The sequence below is a fragment of the Orcinus orca genome, chromosome 6 (assembly GCF_937001465.1).
Source record: "Orcinus orca chromosome 6, mOrcOrc1.1, whole genome shotgun sequence".
Taxonomy (NCBI): Eukaryota; Metazoa; Chordata; class Mammalia; order Artiodactyla; family Delphinidae; genus Orcinus; species Orcinus orca.
Window position 1 is genome coordinate 99,406,570 of NC_064564.1, and position 25,412 is coordinate 99,431,981.

Sequence of the window (25,412 nt, forward strand, 5' to 3'; positions counted from 1 at the left end):
TAATGTTAACAGTTTTCAAGATCAACTAATTTAACAAGAGGAAAAATGGAACTTTTCTAGGTAAAGTACAACAAAATTTAGTGGATTAGACTGAAAAATTAGTATCATAATTATTTAGTACAGCAACAATGAAACACTTCCATTCAAATCACCTATCTTTTTTTTTTTTTTTGGCCGTGCCCACGCAGCTTGCAGGATTCTCAGTTCCCAGACCAGGGACTGAACTTGGGATCTGGCAGTGAAAGCACTGAGTCCTAACCACTGGACCGCCAGAGGATTCCCTTGCATATCTTTATGAGGTATCTTTTTCATTTATGACAACCATTAAGATCAAGTACTAAAATAAGGTGAATTTAGAATCAGTTCGTGGGATACTGAACCAAAATGAAAAAGGTTTTTGAAAATAATGAAGCATATTAAATCATACTTCTCACTAAATGTTAATAGATTTTTATTTTAAAAAGTGTCATATGAAAAATCTTTAAAATATTAAATATCACTTCATTGCTCTTATATTTGTTTGTACATATTATACTAAAGACTATAGTAAAAGATGGATGAAATTTATGAATAATTAATCATATATAGATTAGGAGTACCTGGCTAAATATTTTTTTTAACTGAGAGGCACACTATTGGAAAGTAAGGGGATTATTTTTATAATCAACATCTCATTATGCCTCTCTCCTGTTTAAAACTAGTCAATGGATTCCCACTGTTCTTAAGTTAAAAACGAAGCTCTTTAATATAGCTTATAAAGCTCTTAATGACCTTGCCCCTATCCATCTGCCCAGCTTCAACATGTCTCTCCCTTACACTCTTCATTGAGCTTCCTTCATTTCTATGTTCCACGAGTTCTGTCTCTCACTGCTACTATCTGTGAAAGGACATTTGCCCTCCCTTTCTGCCTGGCTAATGTGTCCTCATTTTTCACAAGTCAGCTTAACTATCATTTCTACTGGTACATCATCTTTGATTCCCTCAGCTAGGTTAGGTCTCCTAGCTGTATGTTCCTATTACAATCTCTATTTCCCTTTTTATAAAATTTTGTTGTAACTGTAATCACTTACTGTCTTCCTTGCTATTCTATCCTCAGTGTCAAACACACTAGTAGGCACATAGCAGTAATAAATATTACTGAATGATGCAATATGCTCAATTCACATCATGGATAATATAAAAAACAACAAAAAAATTTACTTACCAAATAGGATAAAAAGTCCATGTGGTGTAATAAGCTGTTTGAAAAGGATAACACAAAATATCAGTGTCTAAGTAAAAATTTTAAGTAAGTTTACTTGTTCAAAGCACTGACTTTTTACATGCTGCTTCTATATATACTAGTGATGAATTTTAATAAAAATTCTTAAAATAAACATTTTCATTGAATTTAACTCTAGGTCAGAAGCTACAATACCTCCTCCTGAAAGACTTTTTACATATAATACTTTTCAACTCACATCAGGATTAAGATTGGTGACAAGTAGAACAGAATTTCCCGGTATACCACCAGCCCCAGGAATGGCCATCCTTCCAGTGACGGCAGAGGAGGTGATTGCGAGAGGACCAAGAGCTCCGGGACCTAGTCCAGCTGGGACTGACAGACCTTTTCAAAACATCAAAAGCATTTCATATTCTAGTTATCTGGAGAATTACAACACTTAATACAACTTAAGTAAATAAATGAAGACAAAAGCAAAAGTAGAGAAGAAAATGTTTCAAAGCTACCATAAGGATAACAAAGGTCAGTTTTCTGCCCTCCAGAGTCTGTCTGGAAGTAGAGCTCTTTATTCGTTGATACTATCATACTTAGTACTTTATTATTTATACAGTGCTTTGCATAGCAACCAAATTCACTGGTCTTAAAGCCATTAGGTTTTTCAAAGGGTCTATAACTACAAGTACTCCTTCTATTTCTTAAAACAAATATATTCCAGCACATTTCTCTAAAGTAGATGTTATTTTCATATTGACTTCTACCATAAAACCAGATACATATTTTTGTAAAAAGTCCTTTAGCAGAAGTCACATATATGCATGCTAGGTAGTAATGCATGTTCTAAAACTGGACTGTGGTAATGGCTGCACAACTCCGTAAATTTATTAAAAATCACTGAGTTGTATACCTAAAACAGGTAAATTGTATACATACATTCTGCATGGGGAAAAAACATTTTGTAACCTTGCAAAACATTATTACCATCAAGAACAAATTTATAGAATTCAATATTCTTTTGCAGCAAGAATTTTCAGAGCTCTCTACTCCCCCAGATCTTTCAGAACTACTGAAAGTTCTACAATACTGGAATATTGACACTATATACTATACCTAAAACACTACACTTCCTCAGAATGTCCCACTATTTGTATTCTCAGCTTAAAAATTATCTAAGATAAAATCTCTAGTTGATATAAAATAAACCAGTTATTTAATTTATTGATTCTTTATGCTCAAAATTCCTTATAATAGACAGAGTCTGGCCAGTTTATCACAAATCATGTAATTAAATTGCAATATAGTTTACAATCATACTATTCTGCTGACAATCTAAGGAAAGTTATTATTACCATCATCTTGCTGAATTTTAAAACCGTGCACATCACCTTCTTAGGGTGGTTGCTTTTCCATGAAATCTATACTCAATAGTCTTTTGCATGACCTCTTCCCATGACCCTGCAACTTTTGAATAACTTCCTTAAGTCTATTATATACCGCCAACACTACACCTTAGCTACACTGTAGGGTATATACATGTGTGTATGTGTATATGTACATCCCCCTGCTACACCTTAAAAGTCTTATCAACTCAGGAGCCCTCTTTACACATTTTTTCTCTTTCTTAACATCTAATACAGTGTTTTATACATACAGTGTGTAGAAAGAAATAACTAAAATGAGGGAAACCATATATCACTACCTCCAAATGTATAAAAATTAAACTTTTGGGAGCTTCAAACACATAAAAACAATGTATAATGCCTTCATTTTAATGGGATAGGTAGAATTACTCACTTAATTAAACATACGTTAAGATGTCTTAAAACCACCAAAAACCTAAAACTTAAATGAACCTCAACCTTTTAAATCACTCTTTTCTTTTTAGTTAACTTCATCCTCTCCAGTGAAGAGAGTAGTTAAAATTCCCAGAATTAGAAAGGTAGGATACAAAGATTACTGCCAGAAAGCAACTATGTTGCAATTTAAAATAGTTATATTCATAAATCACCTGGAAGCTGTAAAAAGGTACTGTGTAGACTAGGCTTAACACTAAGCCACTCTTCTTTCTAATCACCAACCTCAAGTGTATTCTTTAAGCACCAGCAATAAAATCATAAAGTATTTTTTTCTCCTCCTTAAGTTATGATCAAATTCATTTTGTTTACTATTTGGAAAAGAGTCAGAGAGCCATTATCAAAGTATTAACCGATTGCTATCTCTTAATTATTTCTATTACTTAAAGAAAAAAATATATTTTTTTCCTGAAATAAAACAGCATGCATACCCTCTACGGTAATCTTCTAAACCCATTAATCAAAAAAACAAAAAAAGAGGATTTACAAATAAGTTTAACAGTAAATGTTTATTAATTCAAATGTTTGCTGACTGCATACTATGTATTAAATGCCATCAAAGGCATTTAAGGACTCAAAGATAAATAACACACAAGTCTGTTTAACATGTAATTGATAAGCTTATAAGCAAGCAGTTCATATATTTTGTATAATAACCAAAAAGGCAAATCAGAGATTATTAATATAGTCAACCTATAGTTATCTGTGCCAATGGCAAGTATAAATGATGCAGAATATATAAGGGAATTTTGGAGTTGAGAATGGAACCACAGAGAATTATTTATAAACACAAGGAAGCTGTGCATCATATATTGTACATGAGCCACTTCTATGACTGAAACACCTAATGCTTTTATTATAAATCCTTCAAATATGGTAATATTTTTCATTTTGATAAGTTCCTGGAAAATATAGACCATCATTAAGAAATCATTTCAAATTCAACTTTAGAGTTAGTCACCTGTAGCTTGAGGAAATCCAATGGCTGGGGCAAATCCAGCAGCCCCTGCATATGGTGAGGAAATTATTCCTGGTGCACCTAACGGGGAAGAGAAGCTAAAATAAATACACTACCTTCTATAAATATGGTTATAGCAATATAAAATGGCTATATGAAGGTGTATTACTGACAAAGAGATTCTGTTACAGAGTAAAGATTTGTTCAACAGGTGATCCTTAACGGTAAGTAAAGAGCCTCTGCCACTTTCAGAGGCTAACCCCTTTCAACTGGGTTCAAGGTTCAAGAGTACAGCTAAAATATTATTTAATTTTGAGTTATTAGTTTGCTACTTAGTTTTAGTTTATTTAGTTTTGTTATTTAAGTTGATATTCTTGTCCTTAATTAGAGCATTGTTTCTATGAAAAATCATCAAATACTTATTAAATTGTACTGTACCTGGGGGGTACTGTGCTGACAAAAAGAAATATGAAATAAAAATCCTTGCCTTTGAGAGGTTTTACAAACTAAAAGTATGAATTACAGGAGATTCACAGGCTGAGGATATATGGGTTTAATACAAATATACTGTAAGTGGTCTAAGAAGAAGGGATTGCAAAGGATCACTGTGATTGTTTGAAGGTCTCTCAGGAGGTAAAACTTGAGCTGGACATTCAGTAAGTGAAAAGCAGTGTTTAGTGTGCACTGGATGCTAAACAAAGGCTGGTATTCCCTCTCCTTAGAAGCCTGGTGACTGTGAACCATCAATAAAAACAAGAGTTAGTTCCAATGGAGGAGTCAGTACTAGTAGGAAAACAATTTGGTTTGGGACAAGTTAAGGTTGAGGTGATAGTGAGAAACTCAAATGGGAATGCCACAAGTGGAAATGAGGGGGCAAACTCAGAATTTCTAACTATTACAAGACACAGATTTGTAAATCATCTATATAGAAATAAGTGTGAAAGCCATATGAATGAGAGCTCCGCTAAAAAGGGCACAAGGCAAGAAATGAAGAAAGCTAAAAATAGAACCTGGGAGTATTAGTACACTTAAGTGGTAGAGGAAGGAAGAGGAACATTCTAAGGAAAAGAGAAAAACCTTAGAAAGCAAAACAAAACAGTGAATTATAATGAATTATAGTCCCTCAGGATCTAGAGACATAGAGTTTTAGGGGAGGGGGCCTTCCATAAAAGTCAAAGGGAGTGAGAAATGTAAAAGGTAAACAATAGTTTTAGAGCAACAGTGAGAAGCTAGACTGTAAGAGTCAAAGGGAAGGTTTTGGGGTTTTTTACCTTAATGATAGGCTGATATGCATATTTATAGGAGGAAGTATGTAGGCTACATTTTCCAGAGGAGTTAAAAGATCATATAAGTTTATTCTCTTCATTAAAGATAATTATTTAACAGAATTTATTAAATATGTAGCTGTGATTAAAATAATTCAAGAAAATACAGTCATTGAGAGACTTCAGGGACAGAGCTAGCAGAGAGAACCAACAATAAATGAAGACACAGAAAATGAGAATAACTGACAGAGTGATGAAATAAGAAGGGAAACATATATTTATTGAAAGCACATTAGGAGGCAAGCATTCTTCTAGTGCTGAGGAAGCAATGAATAAAGCAGACAAGAATCTCTGCCCTTGCTAAACTTACATTCAAGTAGGCTCAAGATCATAGGTAAAATGAAAACAGAAACAGACTCACAGACTTAGAGAATGAACTTACGGTTACCAGTGGGGAAGGGTGGGGGGGAGGGATAATTAGTGAATTTGGGATTGACATGTACACACTGCTATATTTAAAATAGATAACCAACATGGACCTATTGTATAGCACAGGGAACTCTGTTCAGTATTATGTAACAACCTAAATGGGAAAAGAATTTGAAAAGAATAGATACATGTATATGTATAACTGAATCACTTGCTGTACACCGGAAACTAACAAAACACTGTTAATTAACTATACTCCAATATAAAGTAAAAAGTTAAAAAAAAAGATGATAGGTAAAATGATTCACTTTCATAACAGAAATAACTATATTTAAGGCATAAAGGAAGACTTATCAGAGAGGCTTCAGTACAGGTATAAGTTATCGCGAAAATTTACACTAGAAAATTAAACATACGAAGAGATATGGTAGGGATTCCCTGGTGGTGCAGTGGTTAAGAATCCACCTGCCATTGCAGGGGACACGGGTTCGAGCCCTGGTCCAGGAAGATCTCACATGCTGCGGAGCAACTAAGCCCACGCGCCACAACTACCGAGCCTGCGCTCTAGAGCCTCCAAGCTACAACTACTGAAGCCCAAGCGCCTAGAGCTCGTGCTCCGCAAAAAGAGAAGGCACCGCAATGAGAAGCCCATGGACTGCAACGAAGAGTAGCCTCTGCTCACCGCAACTAGAGAAAGCCCGCATGCAGCAACGAAGACCCAGCGCAGCCATAAATAAATAAATAAATTTTAAAATATATTTTTTAAAAATAAGAAGAGATACTGTAGATTGTATTACTGTTGCCAAGTATTCACTTGACCCTTCCATGTAACTCTGGTCAGTCATGTGACTTGCAGTGTCTCCTGTGGGAGAAGCATACACTTCTATGCAACACCCACCGCACACAGTCATGTGATAGGAACACACGGACAAACAGGACATAAACTGCCTCTATGCAGAAGCTTTAAGAGGCATTATGCATTTACACCAGCTCTCTTATTTTTTTACTCTCTGCCACAAGAATGCCATGTCTCAAATGTAGTGACACCTTCAGCCTGGGCCCTCCATCAAAAAGACATGTGAAGGAAGTTTGCAAAAGCTGATTTGCAGCTGTTTAAGTGTCAGTCATGTGAGAGGAATAAATGTTAATTGCTGTAAACCACTGAGATTTGTGGCAAGGGCAAGGGACCTACTTTTAAAACAAAACAAAGAGACTAATACAAATGGCTATGGGGTGGGGGGTATGAGGCAGAAGACTTGTAGTAGGTTTTAGAGAAATGAGGAAAATTCTTGAGATAACACTCACTGAACATTAAATAGCAATAAATGAAAGAACTGGCAAACAATTACCAGGGCCAAATTTTAAATAATTGTTTCCAAGTAAAATATGATTAACAAGAACATTTGTTAATACTCGACAAAAGAATCATTTGCAAAGTTTCTGTAAATCTACATTCCTCAAATAAGCAGAAACAGAAACATTTTAGCAAAGTAACCAGTTAGGCAATGGTTTACACAAACTTTTAAGAAAAAGGTTTAAGATTCGCATAACTAAGAATACATATTTTACATTTGGAAAAGGTACTACCACAACAGCAATTAAGGTAATACAAATGAAGAGATAACATTTTTACCTATGAAATCAGTTTATCAGTGTTATTTATAATAGCAAAGCCCTAAAGAAACAAGCTTAATGTCTAAATTGAAGAATTATTATATAAATTATCAGTCACTAGACAAAATACAGAGCCATTTAAAATATTACAAAGAGTATGTACTATGTAAAAAAAAGCACAACTATTTTGTTTTTCAAAAATGCTGGTACAGTAGCAGACTAAACTTTTTGAGTAACTCAAAAAGAAAAAAAGTAGAAAAAGAAATATCTAATTGCAGAAAAATAACTGCAAAGATTTCAGACACTGGAATTATCAGATTTGATTTGATTTGATTTTTAAATAGTATGTTTGAAGAAATAAAAGCCATGCTGAAAAATATCTGTAGGGAAGATACTTAAAAAAAAAAAAGAACCAAGTATCAATAAAATTTCTAGAAATAAAAAGCACAACTACTGAAATCCAAAATTATCAGACAAATTTAACAACAGATTAGACAAAGGTGAAGAGACCATTAGTAAAATGAAAGTCCCTAAGGAATTATTTAGGATGCAGCTCAGAGAGATAAAGAAATAGAAAATATGAAAGAAAGTTTGAGATACTCAGAGTAAGAGAGTATAACAGGTCTAATCAAAATTCCAGAAAGTAAGAAAAGAAACAGTGTGAAGGAGAAATATATGAGAAGATCATTTCTAGTACCAGTAAAAGACAACAATCCACCAAATCAAGAAGCTTTTTGAGCTCCAGGTAGAAAAAATGAATCCTTAAACAGACACATCATACTGAAACTGTAGACATCAAAGATGAAAAAAAAAATCTAAAGAATAGCCAGAGAGAAAACAGCAGTAATTAGGTTGACAGCTGACCTTCCAAGAGCAACAATGAAAACCAGACTATTGTGTACTGATTTCTCTAATACATTGAAAAAAAAAAACAAAACAAAAAACTGTCAACCTAGAACTCTATATATCTTTTAATACTGACAACAAAATAAAGACATTTCTGGGGAAATGAACACTTCAAACATGTTAACACAGACCTTCCCCTTAAGAGAATAATAAAGGATATCCTTCCGGCAAAAGGTAAGCAATCCCAGATGGCATATCTGAGTTGCAAGAAGAAATGAAAGGCCTTAAGAGAGTTATATATGGCTTAATCTAAATGAATATTGATTGTATAAAATAATTAACAAATTGAAATGTTAAAATCTAAAAAGTTTTAAACATAATAATATCTTGAGTTAGGAGGAGGTAAGAGAAGGTAAAAGGAGTTAAAGTGTCCTAAAGTTCTTATATAAGAAAAGATTACAGGTATCAATTAACTCTATATTTTGGTAAAATAAGTATGAAAGTTAAAAATCCTAGATGAAAATACAAAACAGTGTTAAACTTCGAAAACAGTAGTGGAAAAAACCAAATAATAAATAAACATTAATTCAACAAATATTTTTTGTGTCTATTTTGTGTCAGGCACAAACTAAGTAGAGAAGAAAAAAAACTACCTTGGTGAAGCTTATTTCGACTGATGAAAACAGAATTAAACAATAAACACAGTAAATAAGTTAACTGCATACATAAGAAGGTGATAAATACTACTAAAAAAATAGAACAGGAAGAATCAGGAGTACTGAGGGAAGGCTGGTCAGGGTAGGTCAAAGAAGGCAGCAGGAGCAAAATCTGAGGGTACCTGGGAGAAAAGCCCTCCAGGAAGAGGGAATAACTAGTGGGAACAATCTGGAGGTGGGAACATATCTAACATGCTTTAGAGGGATGTCAGTTTGGTGGGCAAAAGGAGCAAGGGAAGAACATCAAAGGAGATATGTCAAAAGAGTAAAATTGAAGTGGATGGTATAGGGCTTGCAATCCAATGTAAGGATGTGGGCATTTAATACTCTGAAAAAAATGGGAGCCTTTGGAGGGTTGTCAGCATTAGACTGAAATGATATGACTTATTTCTCTTTTCTAATTTACATACAATAAACTGTACAAGTACAAAAGGCAACTGATCTGCTTTCTGTCACTAAAGATTAGTTTGCATTTTATAGAATTATATATAAACAGAATCATATACCAGGTGTTCTTTTTTATATGGTTTCTTTCATTCATAATAATGTTTTGTCTGGCTTCTTTCATTCAACATAATCCTGTTGTCCTTAACGATTTATTCCTTTTTATTGCTGAATAGTACTTCATAACATCGATAAACTACATTTTGTTTATCCATTCACCTGTAATAGAATATTTCCAGATTTTGGCCATTACAAATAGAATTGCTATGAACGTTTGCATACAGGTATTTGTGTGGACACTAACTTTTTCACTTCTCTTGGGTAAATGCCTAGGTTATATTGTAGGTGCACATTTAACTTAAGTAACTGGCAAACTCTTTACCAAAGAGTTTCCTAAATTTTACATTGCCATCAACACAGTATGCTAGTAAAAGATGCTCCACATCCTTGGTACAGGAAACTTTTTAAACTCTAGCTATTCTAGTGGGTATGTAATAATATCTTACAGTAATTTAATTTCCATTTCCCTGATGACTAGAGATGTTGAGCACCTTCTCATGTGTTTACTGCCATTCATATACCATCTTCTGTAAAATATCTTGTCAAATCTTCTGGCCATTTTTTAATAGTTTGTTTTCTTATTACTGAGCTATAAGAGTTCTTTATATAACTTGATATAATTGTCTTATATATATGTGTTGCAAATATTTTCTTCAATGTCTACAGCTTACCTTGTGGTTTTCTTGATGGTACCTTTCAATCAGTGAAACTTTTAAATGTTGATGTACGTACAATATATAAATTATTTCCTTTCATGGTTTGTACTTTTTGCGTTTTACCTAAGAAACTTTTGCATATCCCAAGGTTACAAAGATTTTCTAAGTTTTTTTTTTAAATATAAGATTTATTTATTTGTTTGCTTTGTTTGGGCCGTGCCACACAGCATGGCGTATGGGATCTTAGTTCCCTGAACAGGAATTGAACCCACGCCACCTGCAGTGGAAGCTTGGAGTCTTAATCAGTGGACCACCAGGGAAGTCCCCTCTCCTATGTTTTATTCCAGGAGTTTTATAGGTTTAAGTTTTACATAGAGGTCTAAGATCCATTTCAAGTCAATGTGTCAGTATGGTGTGAGATACGGATCAATGTTTATTTTCTTTCCAATATGGATATCCACCTGTCCAAAACTACTTGTTGAAGGATTTACCTTTCTCTATTGAATTTTTACACTGGTAATTTTGCTCAAAATCAACTGAGTACATACATGTGGGTCGATTTCTAGACTCTATATGCTGCTCCATTAATTTATCTAACCTTTCAACACTATCAAACTGGTTTGACTACTGCAGCTTTATATTAAGCCTTGCATTTATTTTCTTTCACTATTTTAGATACTTTTCCATTTCTATGCAAATTTTAGAAGTTCAGTGCATCTTACTAAAGTAAGAGAAAAATTAATTAGAGTAGAGAAAGAAATACGAGTTTATCAAGGTTGCTGAATATGAAATCAAGAAACAACAACACTGCATTTGTGTATTAGTAACAATTTAAAAACCAAATAACAGTGATGGCTAAAACTTACAGGGCACCATTCTAAACTCTTTACGTATATTAGCACATTTAATATTCCTCACAACTCTTACCTGTTAAATACTATTATTATGTTCATTTCACATATAAAGAGACAAAAGTACAGAGCAGTTAAGCAATCTGCCCAAAGTTACACGGATCATAAAGACTGGTCTAGAATTAGAATCTAAAAAGTATGGCTCTTAGGAATAATTCTAACAAAACATATGCAAACCTTTATGGGGAAAAGTCACCAAACTTTACTCAAAGACACTAAATAATATACAAATGAATGGAGATATATACAATATTCAAAGACTGGAAGACGCTATTGTAAAGGTGTCAATTATCTTCTAAGTGATTTATAAAGTCAATATAATCCAATCAAAACCCTAATAGTGCTTTTTTTCCCCTTTGAGGACTTGAAAAGCTGATCCTAAAATTCCTAAGTGTAAATGGTCAAGAATTGCCAAGATACTCTTGAAGAATAAGTAAAGAGACTTAACTCTATCAGACATTGAGACTTGTGGTAATGACAAAAAGAAAGACAAATAAATAGACCAATGGAACAATGCTCAGAAAACTACTCATGCATATATTAACCTCAAATTAATGGTATGTGTTAATTCTGAAACTACTTTTTGTGTATTATAGGATTGAGCAAATAATATGTTGAGGCTAATGGAAACTAGATTTCTCATTCTTGAAGAAGGGAATCACCAATATGAAAAAAAGGGTGCTGAATTGGAATTGGAGTTATCAGTTAAAACTTGCGGTTTTTTAAAACACAAACACACACATGCACACACACACACAGAGAAATATATTTATGAAGTACACATACACATATATCCTAGTCATGCCCATTTAAAGTTCCTAGAAGCAGTGACACCCTATTAGCAATAAGCACATATAATGCCTTGATACTGATTTCCAAATACTATTTCCTACTAAAAAGAACCAGGGCTCATTGGAGTAACAGCTGACTGCGGTGTTAAGGCAGGGAAAGTAAAGAAGATCTGAAATATCTTCTGCCAGAAAGTAAGGAAGTGTTCAAACAATGATGAAGGTATGTCAAAAGGCCACAGAAGCTAGTGGCCACTGGCCAAATCTGGGAGAGTTTGAACATAAAGTGAAAAATGATACTGTGAAATTATTACCCATAAAATAAGAACCTACAAGTTCATATTAACATGAAAAAATAAATACAATGAATAGTAAATAAGCCACAGAGAGCTAATGCACTGTATAATGAATACAGACAACAGTATTATACTAAAACTGTGTAATGTGATAAATATCACTACATCTGAATCATACTACAATATATAAATACATAAAAGTAGCACATTATAAACCTTAAATTCACACGAATTTATGTAATAAAAATGAATGAATGAATGAATGAATGGAGTGTTGGTAAGAAAAAAGTTCTTTATAATAAAATCCCAGCTAATAAATGAGAAGGAATGACAGAATTAGCAAATCACCAATATAGCAACAACTACCACAGTAACAACTAATTTAAGCAATGGATGTTAAAACTAAAGGGTGAAAAGTCATAAGAAACAGGCTATTTTTATAGTCTCAACATATCCTCCTTATAAGGATATGTTGTTAATTACAAAGAGAAAAACAGTAACTTTACAGGGAAGAAATTTGGCAGAAACCACCTTAAGTGATCAAGGTTAATATCACCAGGAATAGGATAAAGTGGCATTATGTGTCTCCTGATGTAATGAAATGAGAAAGACACAACATTATTTCAGCCAAAAAACCAGACATGCATGTTGGGAGAAATTCTATTATATACCCAACCCTGAACTCTTCTAAAATTTTAAAGGTCATAAAAGACAAAGAATGAGGAAATGTTCCAAATTAAAGGACTCTCAAGAAACATGACAAATAAATTAACCTGATACTGAGAAAAATTTTCATATGAAGAACATTATTTTCACAACTGGCAAAAATTTTAAAAGGTCTATGGATTAGATAATAGTATTGTGTGAATGTTAATTTCCTGATTTTGATAACGGTATTTAGGTAAGAATGTCCTTGTTCCTAGAAAATATACAGTGAGTATTTAAAAGGGACACCATGCTTGCAACTTATTCTCCAATGACTCAGAGGAAAAAACAACAACAACAAACACACACACACTCACACACGCATATAAACAGAGAGATGATAAAGTAAATGTGGCATGATGTTAATAACTGGGGAATCTGAAGGATATAAGGGAATTCTTTGAACTATTCTTGCAACTTAAAGTATTTCAATAAAAAGTTACTAAAATACTATCAACTTTAAAATATAAGTATTTATCTTTATAATATCAAAGTAATACAGGATTTCTTAAACATGACACAAAAACACAAATATAAAGGAAATGGCAAATAAATTTGACTACATAAAAATACCATGGAGAGAATGAACCAATAAGCCAAAACGGAGAGAAATTATTTGCAACACATAATACCAACAAAGGACTAGTGTCTAGGATATATAAAGAATTCCCACAAATAAACAAGAAAAGACAACAAACCAAACACAAAAACAGGCAAAAGAATTAACAGAAAATTCATAAAGGAGAATGGCCAATAAATAAAGTAAGTTCAACCTCATTGGTAATCAAGGAAATTTCACAGCAGTACTGTTCATAATAGCCTCAAACTAAAACAACCCAAATGTCTATCAACAGCAGAATAGATAAACGAACTGTGGTATATTCATACAATGGGAATCTATACACTTGACAGTATTGACAATGAATAAGCGATAGCCACATATGTGAACATGGATGAATCAAAAGAAAACAAACAGTATGATTCCATTTAGATAAAGTTCTAAATATAGGAGAAAAGAATTTTTTAAATTAGCACTTAGGGCTGCATAATGAGTAGTAAAAAAACCAACCAAACCACAGGGGAAAAGCAGAAAAGCAAAAGCATGACTATCATCAAAAATTTGAGACTACAGTTATCTTGGAGCAGGGAGAGTGGGAACACAATAAATGAGAGGGGTACAAATAGTGCTTCTTCAGTATGTGTAAACATTTTATTTCTTAATCTGGATAGTAATTACATGGGTATTTAAAACTGTATTCACAGGTTTTACAAGCTTTTCTATAGGTATAATATATTTCTCTAAAAAGAGGGACAGAATGCTCACAACTTAGCCCTAAGACCTTTAAACGGTAATCTTTAAAAGAAAGAAAAGAAAGAACAGCCAGTGAGGTAAGGAAAAAAGTCATGGAAGTGTGGTGTTTCTGAAGCCAAGAGAAAAAAAAGAGGGAATAGTGAACAGTTCAAATATTTCTGAGAGGCAGAGTAAACTTTCACACAACACATAAAAAAGTACTGTTCTCTGTTTGATGAATTATTTATCTTATAATGTAGACACTATTCTGCAACGACAAAGGATTTATTAATACAATAACAAAAGGATGGTAACATTCTGGTTATTTTATATTCAGAAACCAAAATTTTAAATTGTATTTTTAAAATGTCCTCCTCCCACAATGCAGAACATTAATTATACCAACAGTATGTATTCAATTACTGAAATACGTGCAGTTCTGCATTTGCAAACTTGAGTGATAGCCCCAATTTCTATCATTTGTTATTAAAATGGTAATTACAAAGACCTTTGGCTCTCCCAAATTGTACATATGAGTAGGGGCTGATAACAAATACAGTCATCCCTCAGTATCCACAAGGGATTGGTTCCAGCACACTCCCCAACCCCCCACCCTATAGACACCAAAATCCAAGGATGCTCAAGTCCCTTATATAAAATTGTATGGTATTTGCATATAATCTCTGCACATACTCCTGCATACTGTGAATCATCTCTAGATTGCTTATAATACCTGGTATGTTGTAAATGCTATGTAAATAGGTGTAAGTACACTGTAATGCTATGTAAAATAGTTGCTGGTACAAGGTAAATTCAAGTTTTGCTTTTTGGAACATTATGGAATTTTTTTCCCTCAAATATTTTTGATCTGCAGTTGGTTGAATCCACAGATTCCAAACCTGTAGATATGGAAGCCCAACTGTATAAAACACAAAAATTTGGTCAGACTAAAACAGAAACTTTAACAATTTAGGAACATGAACTGAACAATGTACTTGACATTTTCAGTTATAAATAACAAAAAGCTTTAACACTAAATTTACCGTTTTCTAGAAAATTTTGGACAACAATTTGGCTAAGGATTCTTTTTTCTCACCTATAAAATGAAGATAAACTAAATATCACTTGAAGTCTCAACTAATATTTTATGGTGTCATCTGGGAAAGAAAAATCAATCACAAAGGGTAATAAAATTAAAATACTTTTAACTAAATAATAAACCACACTTCGAGAGTTGCAAAACCAAAAAGTATATTAACCTAATGATATATCCAAGTAGGCTCTCCACTACTTTTCCCTTTACATAAAGGTTTATTTTAAAAGTTTAAATTATTGAGAACTAATTTTAAATAAAAGAAGGAAGCTCTCCAAAGCAACATTTGTATGAGTAATGCAGAAGACTACTTTTATTAGTGCAAAAATGCAACTTCACACAAACTTAGGGTTAAGATGAAAAGTTCTGATGTTTAAAAAACAAAAACAAAAAATTGTAAATCCTCTTCTTTGAATAAAGGAAAAACATACTACTAATTTAGGTCCTTGTTTTAAAGTATCACTACTTAAAAAAGGAAACGTATTTCTCTTAAGACCACTTACACCAGTATTTTGCTGGTTATATTGGGCTGGCCAAAAGGTTCACTCAGTTTTTTCTGTAAGACACCTTTAGTAGCACTTAGTTGTCTTTAACTTCATTTGAAACAGTTTTGTTAGATTGTATTGTGACAGCTATCAGATCAGCATGCATTTTAAAAAAAACTTATCAAAATTGGTGAACTTCTGTGTAGCCATTTTAATATTGAAGATGGAAGAAAAAAAGCAACATTTTCAGCATATTATACTTTATTATTTCAAGAAAGGTAAAAACACAACTGAAACACACAAAAAGATTTGTGCAGTGTATGGAGAAGGTGTTGTGACTGATCAAACATGTCAAAAGTGGTTTGCAAAGTTTCGTGCTGGAGATTTCTTGCTGGACGATGTTCCACAGTTGGGCAGACCAGTTGAGTTGATAGCGATCCAATTGAGACATTAATTGAGAACAATCAATGTTATACCATGTGGGAGATAGCCAACATACTCAAAATATCTGAATCAAGCACTGAAAATCATTTGCACCAGCTTGGTTACGTTCATCGCTTTGATGTTAGGGTTCCACATAAGCGAAAAAAAGCCTTCTTGACCGTATTTCCGCATGTGATTCTCCACTTAAACGTAATGAAAACGTTTTGTTTTCAAAACAAATTAAGACAGACGATGAAAAGTGGATATTGTACGATAATGTGAAACGGAAGAGATTGTGGGGCAAGCGAAATGAACCACCACCAACCACACCAAAGGCTAGTCTTCATCCAAAAAAGGGGATGTTGTGTATATGGTGGGATTGGGAGGGGGAGTCCTCTATTTTAATTAGCTCCTTCTGGAAAACCAAACGATTAATTCCAACAAGTACTGCTCCCAATTAGACCAACTGAAAGCAGCACTCGACAAAAAAGCGTCCAGAATTAGTCAACAAAAAATACGTAATCTTCTATCAGGATAACATAAGACCACATGTTTCTCTGAGCACCAGACAAAAACTGTTACAGCTTGGTTGGGAAGTTCTGATTCACCTGCTGTATTCACCAGACATTGCACCTTCGGATTTTCATTTATTTCAGTCTTCACAAAATTCTCTTAATGGAAAAAATTTCCATTTCCCGGAAGACTGTAAAAGGCACCTGGAACAGTTCTTTGCTCAAAATGATAAAAAGTTTTAAGAAGATGGAATTATGAAGTTGCCTGAACAATGGCAGAAGGTAGTGGAACAAAAGGGTGAATACGTTGTTCAATAAAGTTCTTGGTGGGGCTTCCCTGGTGGCGCAGTGGTTGAGAGTCTGCCTGCATCAGGGGACACGGGTTCGTGCCCCGGTCCGGGAAGATCCCACATGCCGCGGAGCGGCTGGGCCCATGAGCCACAGCCGCTGAGCTTGCGCGTCTGGAACCAGTGCTCTGCAACAGGAGAGGCCACAACAGTGAGAGGCCCGTGTACCGCAAAAAAAGTTCTTGGTGAAAATGAAAAATGTGTCTTTTATTTGTACTTAGAAACCAAAGGAACTTTTTGGCCAACCCTATAAATCAACTTATTTAAACCAGTGGTAATATATAAGACTATTAATTTCAAGCAAATGGTTGCATGGTTTATAAATAACGAGTAATATTAATGTTAGAAAATAAATTCAATTTCAGGTATCCACTTGTTTTTGCCAACTAATAGAATCTACTAATATTAAGATTCAATTAATGAACACATTTTCGTTCCATGATTCTCACTTTTCTTTAGAAATCCTGAGAGAATCCAAGAAGAAACCACCTGACATATATGGATTAATAAATGAAACTTTTAACTTCAGAAAGCTTGTTCTGTGACCCAAAAGAGAACTACTCACCGAAAGCCATAGGGGGTTCAAGGGATGGCTGGCCATCACCAGTAGGAAGGTCTAAGCGAGTGAAGTCTCTGCTTTTGTCGTTATTATATTTCACATTAAGGCTGGTAAGCTTGGAGAAGTCAATACGCAGAGTGCAGCATGCATTATAGATATTCTGGCCATCCAGAGCCTAAATAAAGCATGTAAGAAAGCATGATGTTTTACAAGATAATAACAATAATAAATCAAGTAGCCTCTATTTTGACAGAGTGGCAATCAGGCATAAAGCAAAGAGGACTAAACTAAAAGCCAAAGACCTGGGTTTACTTTTAACTCTGTCACTGTGTGAGCCTAAGAGAGAAAATGAAAATCTCTATTTCTCAGTTTTTTCATCTGTAAAGTAAGGATAATAATCCCTATCCTGTCTATGATAAGAGCAAACGGAAGAGGAGAAATGTATAAGCTTAGAAAACTATTATACATTATTGTACATTGTACTAATTATTATGATGATTATTTTTTAAATGTTTAAAGATATTTAAATTTTACATTTCATCTTAATTCATTTTAGTGTACTTTATATAGGTTAAGATGAAATAAAGCCTTTGTAAATGGTACCTGTCAGAACCACAATATGTGAAATATTATCTACCACTTACTGTTTTTCTTGTTAAGTTTATTTTCTTTGAGTAATAAACTTGAGGGAAGTTTTGAGTCAGATCAGATACAAGACCAAAAATCAGCAAACCCTCCTTTGAAAATAATAAAGACTTACCAAAGGGATATTTATAGCTACTTATGACTTCCACAAACACTTCAATTTATAAAAATAGATACCAGAAACCAAAACATAAAAATATCAATAAAAAAAAACCATACAAATATACAAAAACCCCTGACTTATCATGATAGTTATTGACCAGTATGCCATCATGAAGGTACAAAATAATATATGTGGGTAGAGGGTACAGCAAATATAAATGTTATTCCTAATCAAGAACTAGACACTTTGTGATACACAAAAGTACTATAAACCTTAGTCCCTATCTTTGGAAAAAAATTAGAAATAATTCAGATACCAATACAAGACAGAATTAGAGTTAGGGATAGATCTCAATAGGAGATGGGTCAAACGTAACCAAACTGAATGTGAAGTTTTACATCCTGTGAAAAGTCAAGCACTCATGTACTAACAAGAAGACAATATGAATTTAAGGCAGCATATTTCCTAAGATTTAATGTCTTTAGCGATTTAGAGCTCAATGAAATTCAACAGTGAATATGGTTGCAAAAATACTGAAATCAATCAATCTTTGGCTCACTTAATATAAGTAAATGAGGCACTAGGGTAAAGATAATCCTACTTTATTAGTCAGATTATATCAGAAGTACTGTGCTCAACTCTAGACTTTAAATAGGACAAACAGAAATGAGTCCCAGAAATCTGAGAAATGATAGGTGATTTGAAACCATTTCATATGAAGAAAGAAGTAATTTTTAGACTATAAGAAGAGCATATGGAACAGTACTTTTAAAAATGGTAAATTTCAGTATGTATATTTTATTACAATTTTCAAAAAAAAACACATGGTAAACTACAGCAAAGGAGAAGACATGATGGCTTTCTCTGGTATCACTGAAGTGACTGATTAACAACTGAAAAATGAAAAAAAGATCATAATTACCATTTTGGCATAATGTGCATTCAATGGGTCAGCATACTGAAGCAAGGCTTGAAACTGATTATTCTTTGTAAAGGTGATAATCTTTAAGACTGTGCCAAATTTAGAAAATATCTGGAAAAAAGTTCACATTAGGTTAAATTTAAGGAAAAAACTTGCTAACATATCTTTATAAATACAACTTGATTCATTAATCCCAGGTTTTTTTGTTTGTTTGTTTTGTTTTGTTTTCTTGCGGTATGCGGGCCTCTCACTGTTGTGGCCTCTCCCGTTGCGGAGCACAGGCTCTGGATGCGCAGGCTCAGCGGCCATGGCTCACAGGCCCAGCCGCTCCGCGGCATGTGGGATCTTCCTGGACTGGGGCACGAACCCGTGTCCCCTGCATTGGCGGGCAGACTCTCAACCACTGCGCCACCAGGGAAGCCCCTGAATCCCAGTTTCAAATGAAAATAATTTCCTCTATTAAAACTATTGGTACCAAAATCACTTCAATCAAGCCTAAGATGTTCATGTTTCAACACTCGTGCATGGCTTAAAACAGTGCCTGACACATAACAGGCACTAAATATTTAACCTATTTTATAGCATGTCATAAATGGCACAATACTGAATCAGGAGGTTACAACAGGAATTAATTAATGCTATGAGATGTTGGTGTTACAAAGCATATACCTGGAAGTGGAAGAGTCATACAGATCAACTATTTCAGCCTGAGAATCAGCATCTACTTGAAATTTTTATAGACAGGAAAACTACAAAATATTCAACAAAATGAACAACAGAATGTTCAATGCTCTAATAATTCATCAAATACTCATAGAGCACTGTTCTAAGCTCTAGAAAGTCAGCAGTGAACAAAACAGTAACAAGAGTCTCAATATGGGCTCATCAATTTTAAACAATAGTACCATACTAATGTTAATAATAGGGGAAACTGTGTATGTCTGTGGCGGTAAGGAGGTATATATATTCTGCTCAAGATTTTTGTGAACTAAAAATGCTCTAAAGAATTCTAGTAAAAAACAAAATGTGAAACAGGAAAAAAAAAACCTGAAAAAGGCAGAAAGAGAAGGGGGAAGAAACAACAAACAAGTAGGAAACAGTTACCAACCTAGTAGATATAAGCCCAACTATATAAAAAATCACTTTAAATGTGAATGTTCTAAATATGCCAATTAAAATACATACTTGTCAGAGTGGGCTTTTTAAAAAGCACAGGGCTTCCCTGGTGGCACAGTGGTTGAGAGTCCGCCTGCCGATGCAGGGGACGCGGGTTCGTGCCCCGGTCCGGGAAGATCCCACATGCCGCGGAGCGGCTAGGCCCGTGAGCCATGGCCGCTGAGCCTGCGCATCCGGAGCCTGTGCTCCACAACAGGAGAGGCCACAACAGTGAGAGGCCCGCGTACCGCAAAAAAAAAAAAAAAAAGCACAAACAAAACCCACCTCCAGGTTACTCATCAGAAACCCACTTTAAATATAAAGACTCAAGCTAAAGGGAGAGAAAGATACACCATGCTAACACTAATTTTTAAGAAAAGCTGGTACAGCTATATTAATTTTAGACAAAGCTGACTTTTGAAGAAAAATTATCAGGGATAAAGAGGGAGGGTATATAATAATAATAGGGGTCATTTATCCAAGAAGACATAACAACCCTTAATATGTATGTGCTTCATGAAAAAGAATCAACATACTTGAGAAAAAAAGCTGCTGGACTATAAAAACACTATTGTAGCTGGAGACTTTTAACACCGCTCTGTCACTAATTGACAGATCCAGAAGTCAGAAAATCAGGAAGGATATAGCTGAACTGAATAGCATCATCAATCAACTGGATCTAATTGACATTTATAGAACAGTGCACCCAATAATAGAATACACATTCTGAATTTTGCATGAAACACTGACCAAGATAGACACATTCTGAGCCATAAAACACACTTTAACAAATTTAAAATAACAGAAATCATACAGTGTATGTTCTCAAACAATTATAGATTTAAACTAAAAATCAATAACAGAAAAAAATAACCTGGAAAATCCTCAAAGAAAGAAAAAAAAGAAAGAAACGAGTCTCTGCTCTCATAAGGAAAGACAGACGATAAACAAATAAGCCAATAAATAACAATGTCTGGTCATAAAAAAGTGTTTTGCTTTAAAAATAAAAGGGAAAGGGATGAGAGTGAACTGGAATGCAAGTTGGGAAGGTGCAAGGGTGCTCAAGGAAGGCGTCTCTAAGGAGTCTTTAGAGAAGCGGAATAAACAGAGTTGGGGGAAAGTTTCCTGACAGACCCCTGGTTACCAATGCTCTTACAACACTTGTTATACTTCCCCACCACAAGTTCAGGGCCAGGGTTACTACAATGCATTTTGCTTTCCTCTGACATCCCATTTTAAATCTACAACACTTGTTATACTTCCCCACCACAAGTTCAGGGCCAGGGTTACTACAATGCATTTTGCTTTCCTCTGACATCCCATTTTAAATCTGGATTTTAATAAGCCAGAAACTTGCCCTTCTGCTTCTAAGGATAAAAACATAAGTATTCCCTATGCTGCTAAGAATTTGCTGTTATCAAATACTATGTATGTGTCTCCTTAATAGGCAAATGGTCCTGCTTTTTAATTATCAGAAAGAATGATCAAGAATAACTATCCTAGGGATTTCCCTGGTGGTCCAGTGGTAAAGAATCCGCCTGCCAATGCAGGGGACATGGGTTTGAGCCCTGGTCTGGGAAGATCCCACATGCTGAGGAGCAACTAAGCCCGTGTGCCACAACTACTGAGCTTACACTCTAGAGCCCACGAGCCACAACTACTGAGCCCGTGAGCCACAACTACTGAAGCCTGTGCACCTAGAGCCCATGCTTTGCAACAAGAGAAGCCGGTGCACCGCAACAAAGAGTAGCCCCTGCTCGCCGCAAATAGAGAACGCCCATGCACAGCAACAAAGACCCAACACAGCCAAAAAATAAATAAATGTATTAAAAAAAAAAAGAATCTGCCTTCCAATGCAGGGGATGTGGGTTTGATCCCTGGTCGGGGAACTAAGATCCCACATGCTGTGGGGCAACTAAGCCTGTGCGCCACAACCACTGAGCTCACGTGCCGCAACTGCTGAGCTTGCGTGTCTCAACTAGAGAGCCCACATGCCACGAACTACAGAGCCCATGTGCTCTGGAACCCCTGCACCACAACCACAGAGCCCACACGCACTGGAGCCTGTGTGCCACAACTAGAGTAGAGAAAACCCACATGCCACAACTAGAGAGAAGGCTTCGTGCCGCAACGAAGATCCTGCATGCCACAACGAAAGATCCCACATGCCTCAATAAAGATCCCACACGCCACAACGAAAGATCCCGCATGCCTCAATAAAGATCCCACATGCCGCAGCTAAGACCCAATGCAGCCAAAAATAAATAAGTAAATAAAAAATAAATCTTAAAAAAAAGAATAACTATCCTAGAGCACAGGCAACAAAAGAAAAAATAGATAAATTCAACTACATCAAAATGGACACTTATGTTCATCAAGACTATCAACTGACTTGAAAAGACAACCCACAAAATGGGAGCCAATATTTGCAAATCATGAATCTGATAAGGGGTTAATATACAGAAATATAAAAAAAACTCCTACAACTCAACAACAACAAAAACCCAATTTTAAAAACAGGCAAAGGATTTGAATAGACATTTCTCCAAAGATAATCAATAGCAACAAGCACTTGAAAAGATGCTCAATGGGAACTCCCTGGTGGTCCAGTGGTTAGGACTGCCAAGGGCCCAGGTTCGACCTCTGGTCAGGTCAGGGAACTAAGATCCTGCAAGCCGCGTGGTGTGGCCAAAAAAAAAAAAAAAAAGAAAAGATGCTCAACATCACTAATCATCAAAATGCAAATAAAAACTACAACAAAATACCACTTCACGCCCCCATTAGGACAGGTACTATTAAAAAATCCAAAACAAACAGAAAAGATTAAGTGTTGGGGAAGATGTGGAGGAAGTGGAACCCTTGTGCACTGTTGATGGAAATGTAAAATGGTGCAGTGGCTATGGAAAACTGTATGGGGATTCTTCAAAAAAAATTAAGAAGAAAATTACCATATGATCCAACAACTCCATTTCTTGGCATATACCCAAAAGAATTGAAAGCAGAGACTCAAAGAGATAATCTGAACACCTATGTTCATAGCAGCATTATTTGCAATAGCCAAAAGATGGAAGCAACTCAAGTATCCATCCACAGATGAATGAATAAACAAAATGTGGTATATCCGTACAATGGAATATTATTCAGCCTTAAAACGAAATTCTGACACATGCTACAACATGGATGAACCCTGAAGACAATGAGTTAAGGGAAATAAGCCAGTCTCAAAACAACAAATGATGCGTGATTCCGCTTATATGAGGAACCTAGAGTAGGCAAATTCACAGACAGGAGGAAGAATGGTGGTTGCCACGGGCTGAGAGAAGGGAGGAATGGGGTGGGGAGTTACTGTTTAATAGGTACAGGAGTTTCAACGGGAAGATGAAAACATTTCTAGAGATACATGCTATTTGGTGATGGCTGCAAAAAAATATAAATGTACCTAATGCCACTGAACTGTACAATTTAAAAAAGTTAAAATGATAAAATTTATGTGTATTTTACCACCCTCCAAGATAAAATAACTATCCTAAAGTCCAAATACTCATTTTTGGCAAGATATGCTTTTATATATTATTAGCTTAGAGTTAAACATTTCTTATAAGAGATAAGAAGATCAACAAGATTTGTGGAACCAATTTGTCTTGGAAGGGATCACCAGAAAATGCCATTCCTTAAAAGTTAGATAGTCTGAAGGTTCTTTATTGAAATTTAAAACTTTTAATAAAATGTAGCTAATTTCATTATGGTCATATTTCAGGGTTTAGAACTTTGAGACCTTAACCCCTCATTATAACTGTATTTTGAAAAACACTAGGAAATTTTTTGTTTTGTTCTTTTAATGAAAACTTTGGCCTTGTAACAGGTTATTTCCTCAGTACACCCTCATGTCCTAGATAATATTCTTAAAGTTTATAGAAGAATACCAAATTTACTTTCTTCTCAGCTGTCAAAGATTTTATGTTGTATCTTTCTTTAAGATATAGGTATAAGCATTCTTGGGAAAAGGTATTATGTTTTCTTAATTTCCATCCTTGGTGATACTATGGTGTTACATGCATGCACACACATCAATCTATATATTGTAAGTGCATCAATTGAGGTTTGTTTGCTTTTTTTTTCGCCTGATAAAGTAGTAACAATGTTAAAAATGTGTATGTATATATATAAAAGGAGATATAATAACTGCCTAACCTCCCTCCTTCATACTGCAGACACAGGTAGTGCTCTAAAGTACAAGTCAGATTATACTTTTCCCTGCTTAAAATTCCTCACTATCTCCCCATTATCTACATGGTAAAATCCAAGCTCTTTGGTATAACATACACAACTTCTCCCTGGTGTACCTCTCCAACCTCATTTCCTCACACTTTTTATACCACACTATTTACATCAACAGTAGGGAACTGTCTATAGTAGTTCTCCAGATACACTAAGTGGTTTTGGACTTCCATGCCTATACATGTGGCTTTTCCCTTTTCCTGTAACTCTTTACCTAATACCTAGTAAATTTTCATTTATCTTTTTCAAAACTCAGCTCAGGGAATAATGCCACCAGAAAATCCTTAGCCTCACCCAAATCTCAATAGAGTTCATTCTCTAGTACCAAATATTAATATCCCCTCTAGGCCTCATACAAATATTTATCTAGCTGTTTTATTTACACTGGTCTATACATTTGTTTATATATGTCTCCTTTGGACTGAAAGGTCCTTGAAGGTATATACCTTGCCTGAATCATTTCTCTATCATTGAGTACAATTCCTGGCATATAAGAGGCACAGAGTAAATGCTTATTATTAACTGATAACAAATTATACTCTGAGATCTGACTGAAGAATTATGGCAATATGCAATTTTTAAAATGATAAATATTTTTGATGTAAAATATCTTGTTAATGAAGTAACAAGAGCATATAATTTGCTCTAAAATTTGGGATTTTATACTGTATTATGCTACAGAACCTAGTTAATTTCCACTTAACCTTCAGATTTTGTTAATGGTTCGATTCCTTTCCCTCATTTAACTTGAACAAAAACCTGAAGCATATCCTCCCTGACAGATGTGTTTGGCTGTGTAATTTTCATCTGAATGTGCCAAGAGAATATGAATGAACTCA

At 34.7% G+C, this 25,412-nt stretch overlaps 1 protein-coding gene across 5 annotated transcripts in view; it reads right to left on the minus strand.

Moving 5' to 3' along the window:
* Positions 1-25,412, minus strand: part of PTBP3 (polypyrimidine tract binding protein 3) — a 101,522-nt gene that overhangs the window by 11,517 nt on the left and 64,593 nt on the right. For all 5 annotated transcript variants that reach the window (XM_012532801.3, XM_033427440.2, XM_012532800.3 and 2 more), the window contains 5 exons: positions 19,141-19,251; positions 17,477-17,645; positions 4,034-4,111; positions 1,461-1,606; positions 1,205-1,238 (listed from right to left, as the gene is read on the minus strand). In XM_012532801.3, coding sequence (XP_012388255.1) covers positions 1,205-1,238; positions 1,461-1,606; positions 4,034-4,111; positions 17,477-17,645; positions 19,141-19,251 — 538 coding nt within the window. The remainder of the gene's footprint in view (positions 1-1,204; positions 1,239-1,460; positions 1,607-4,033; positions 4,112-17,476; positions 17,646-19,140; positions 19,252-25,412) is intronic.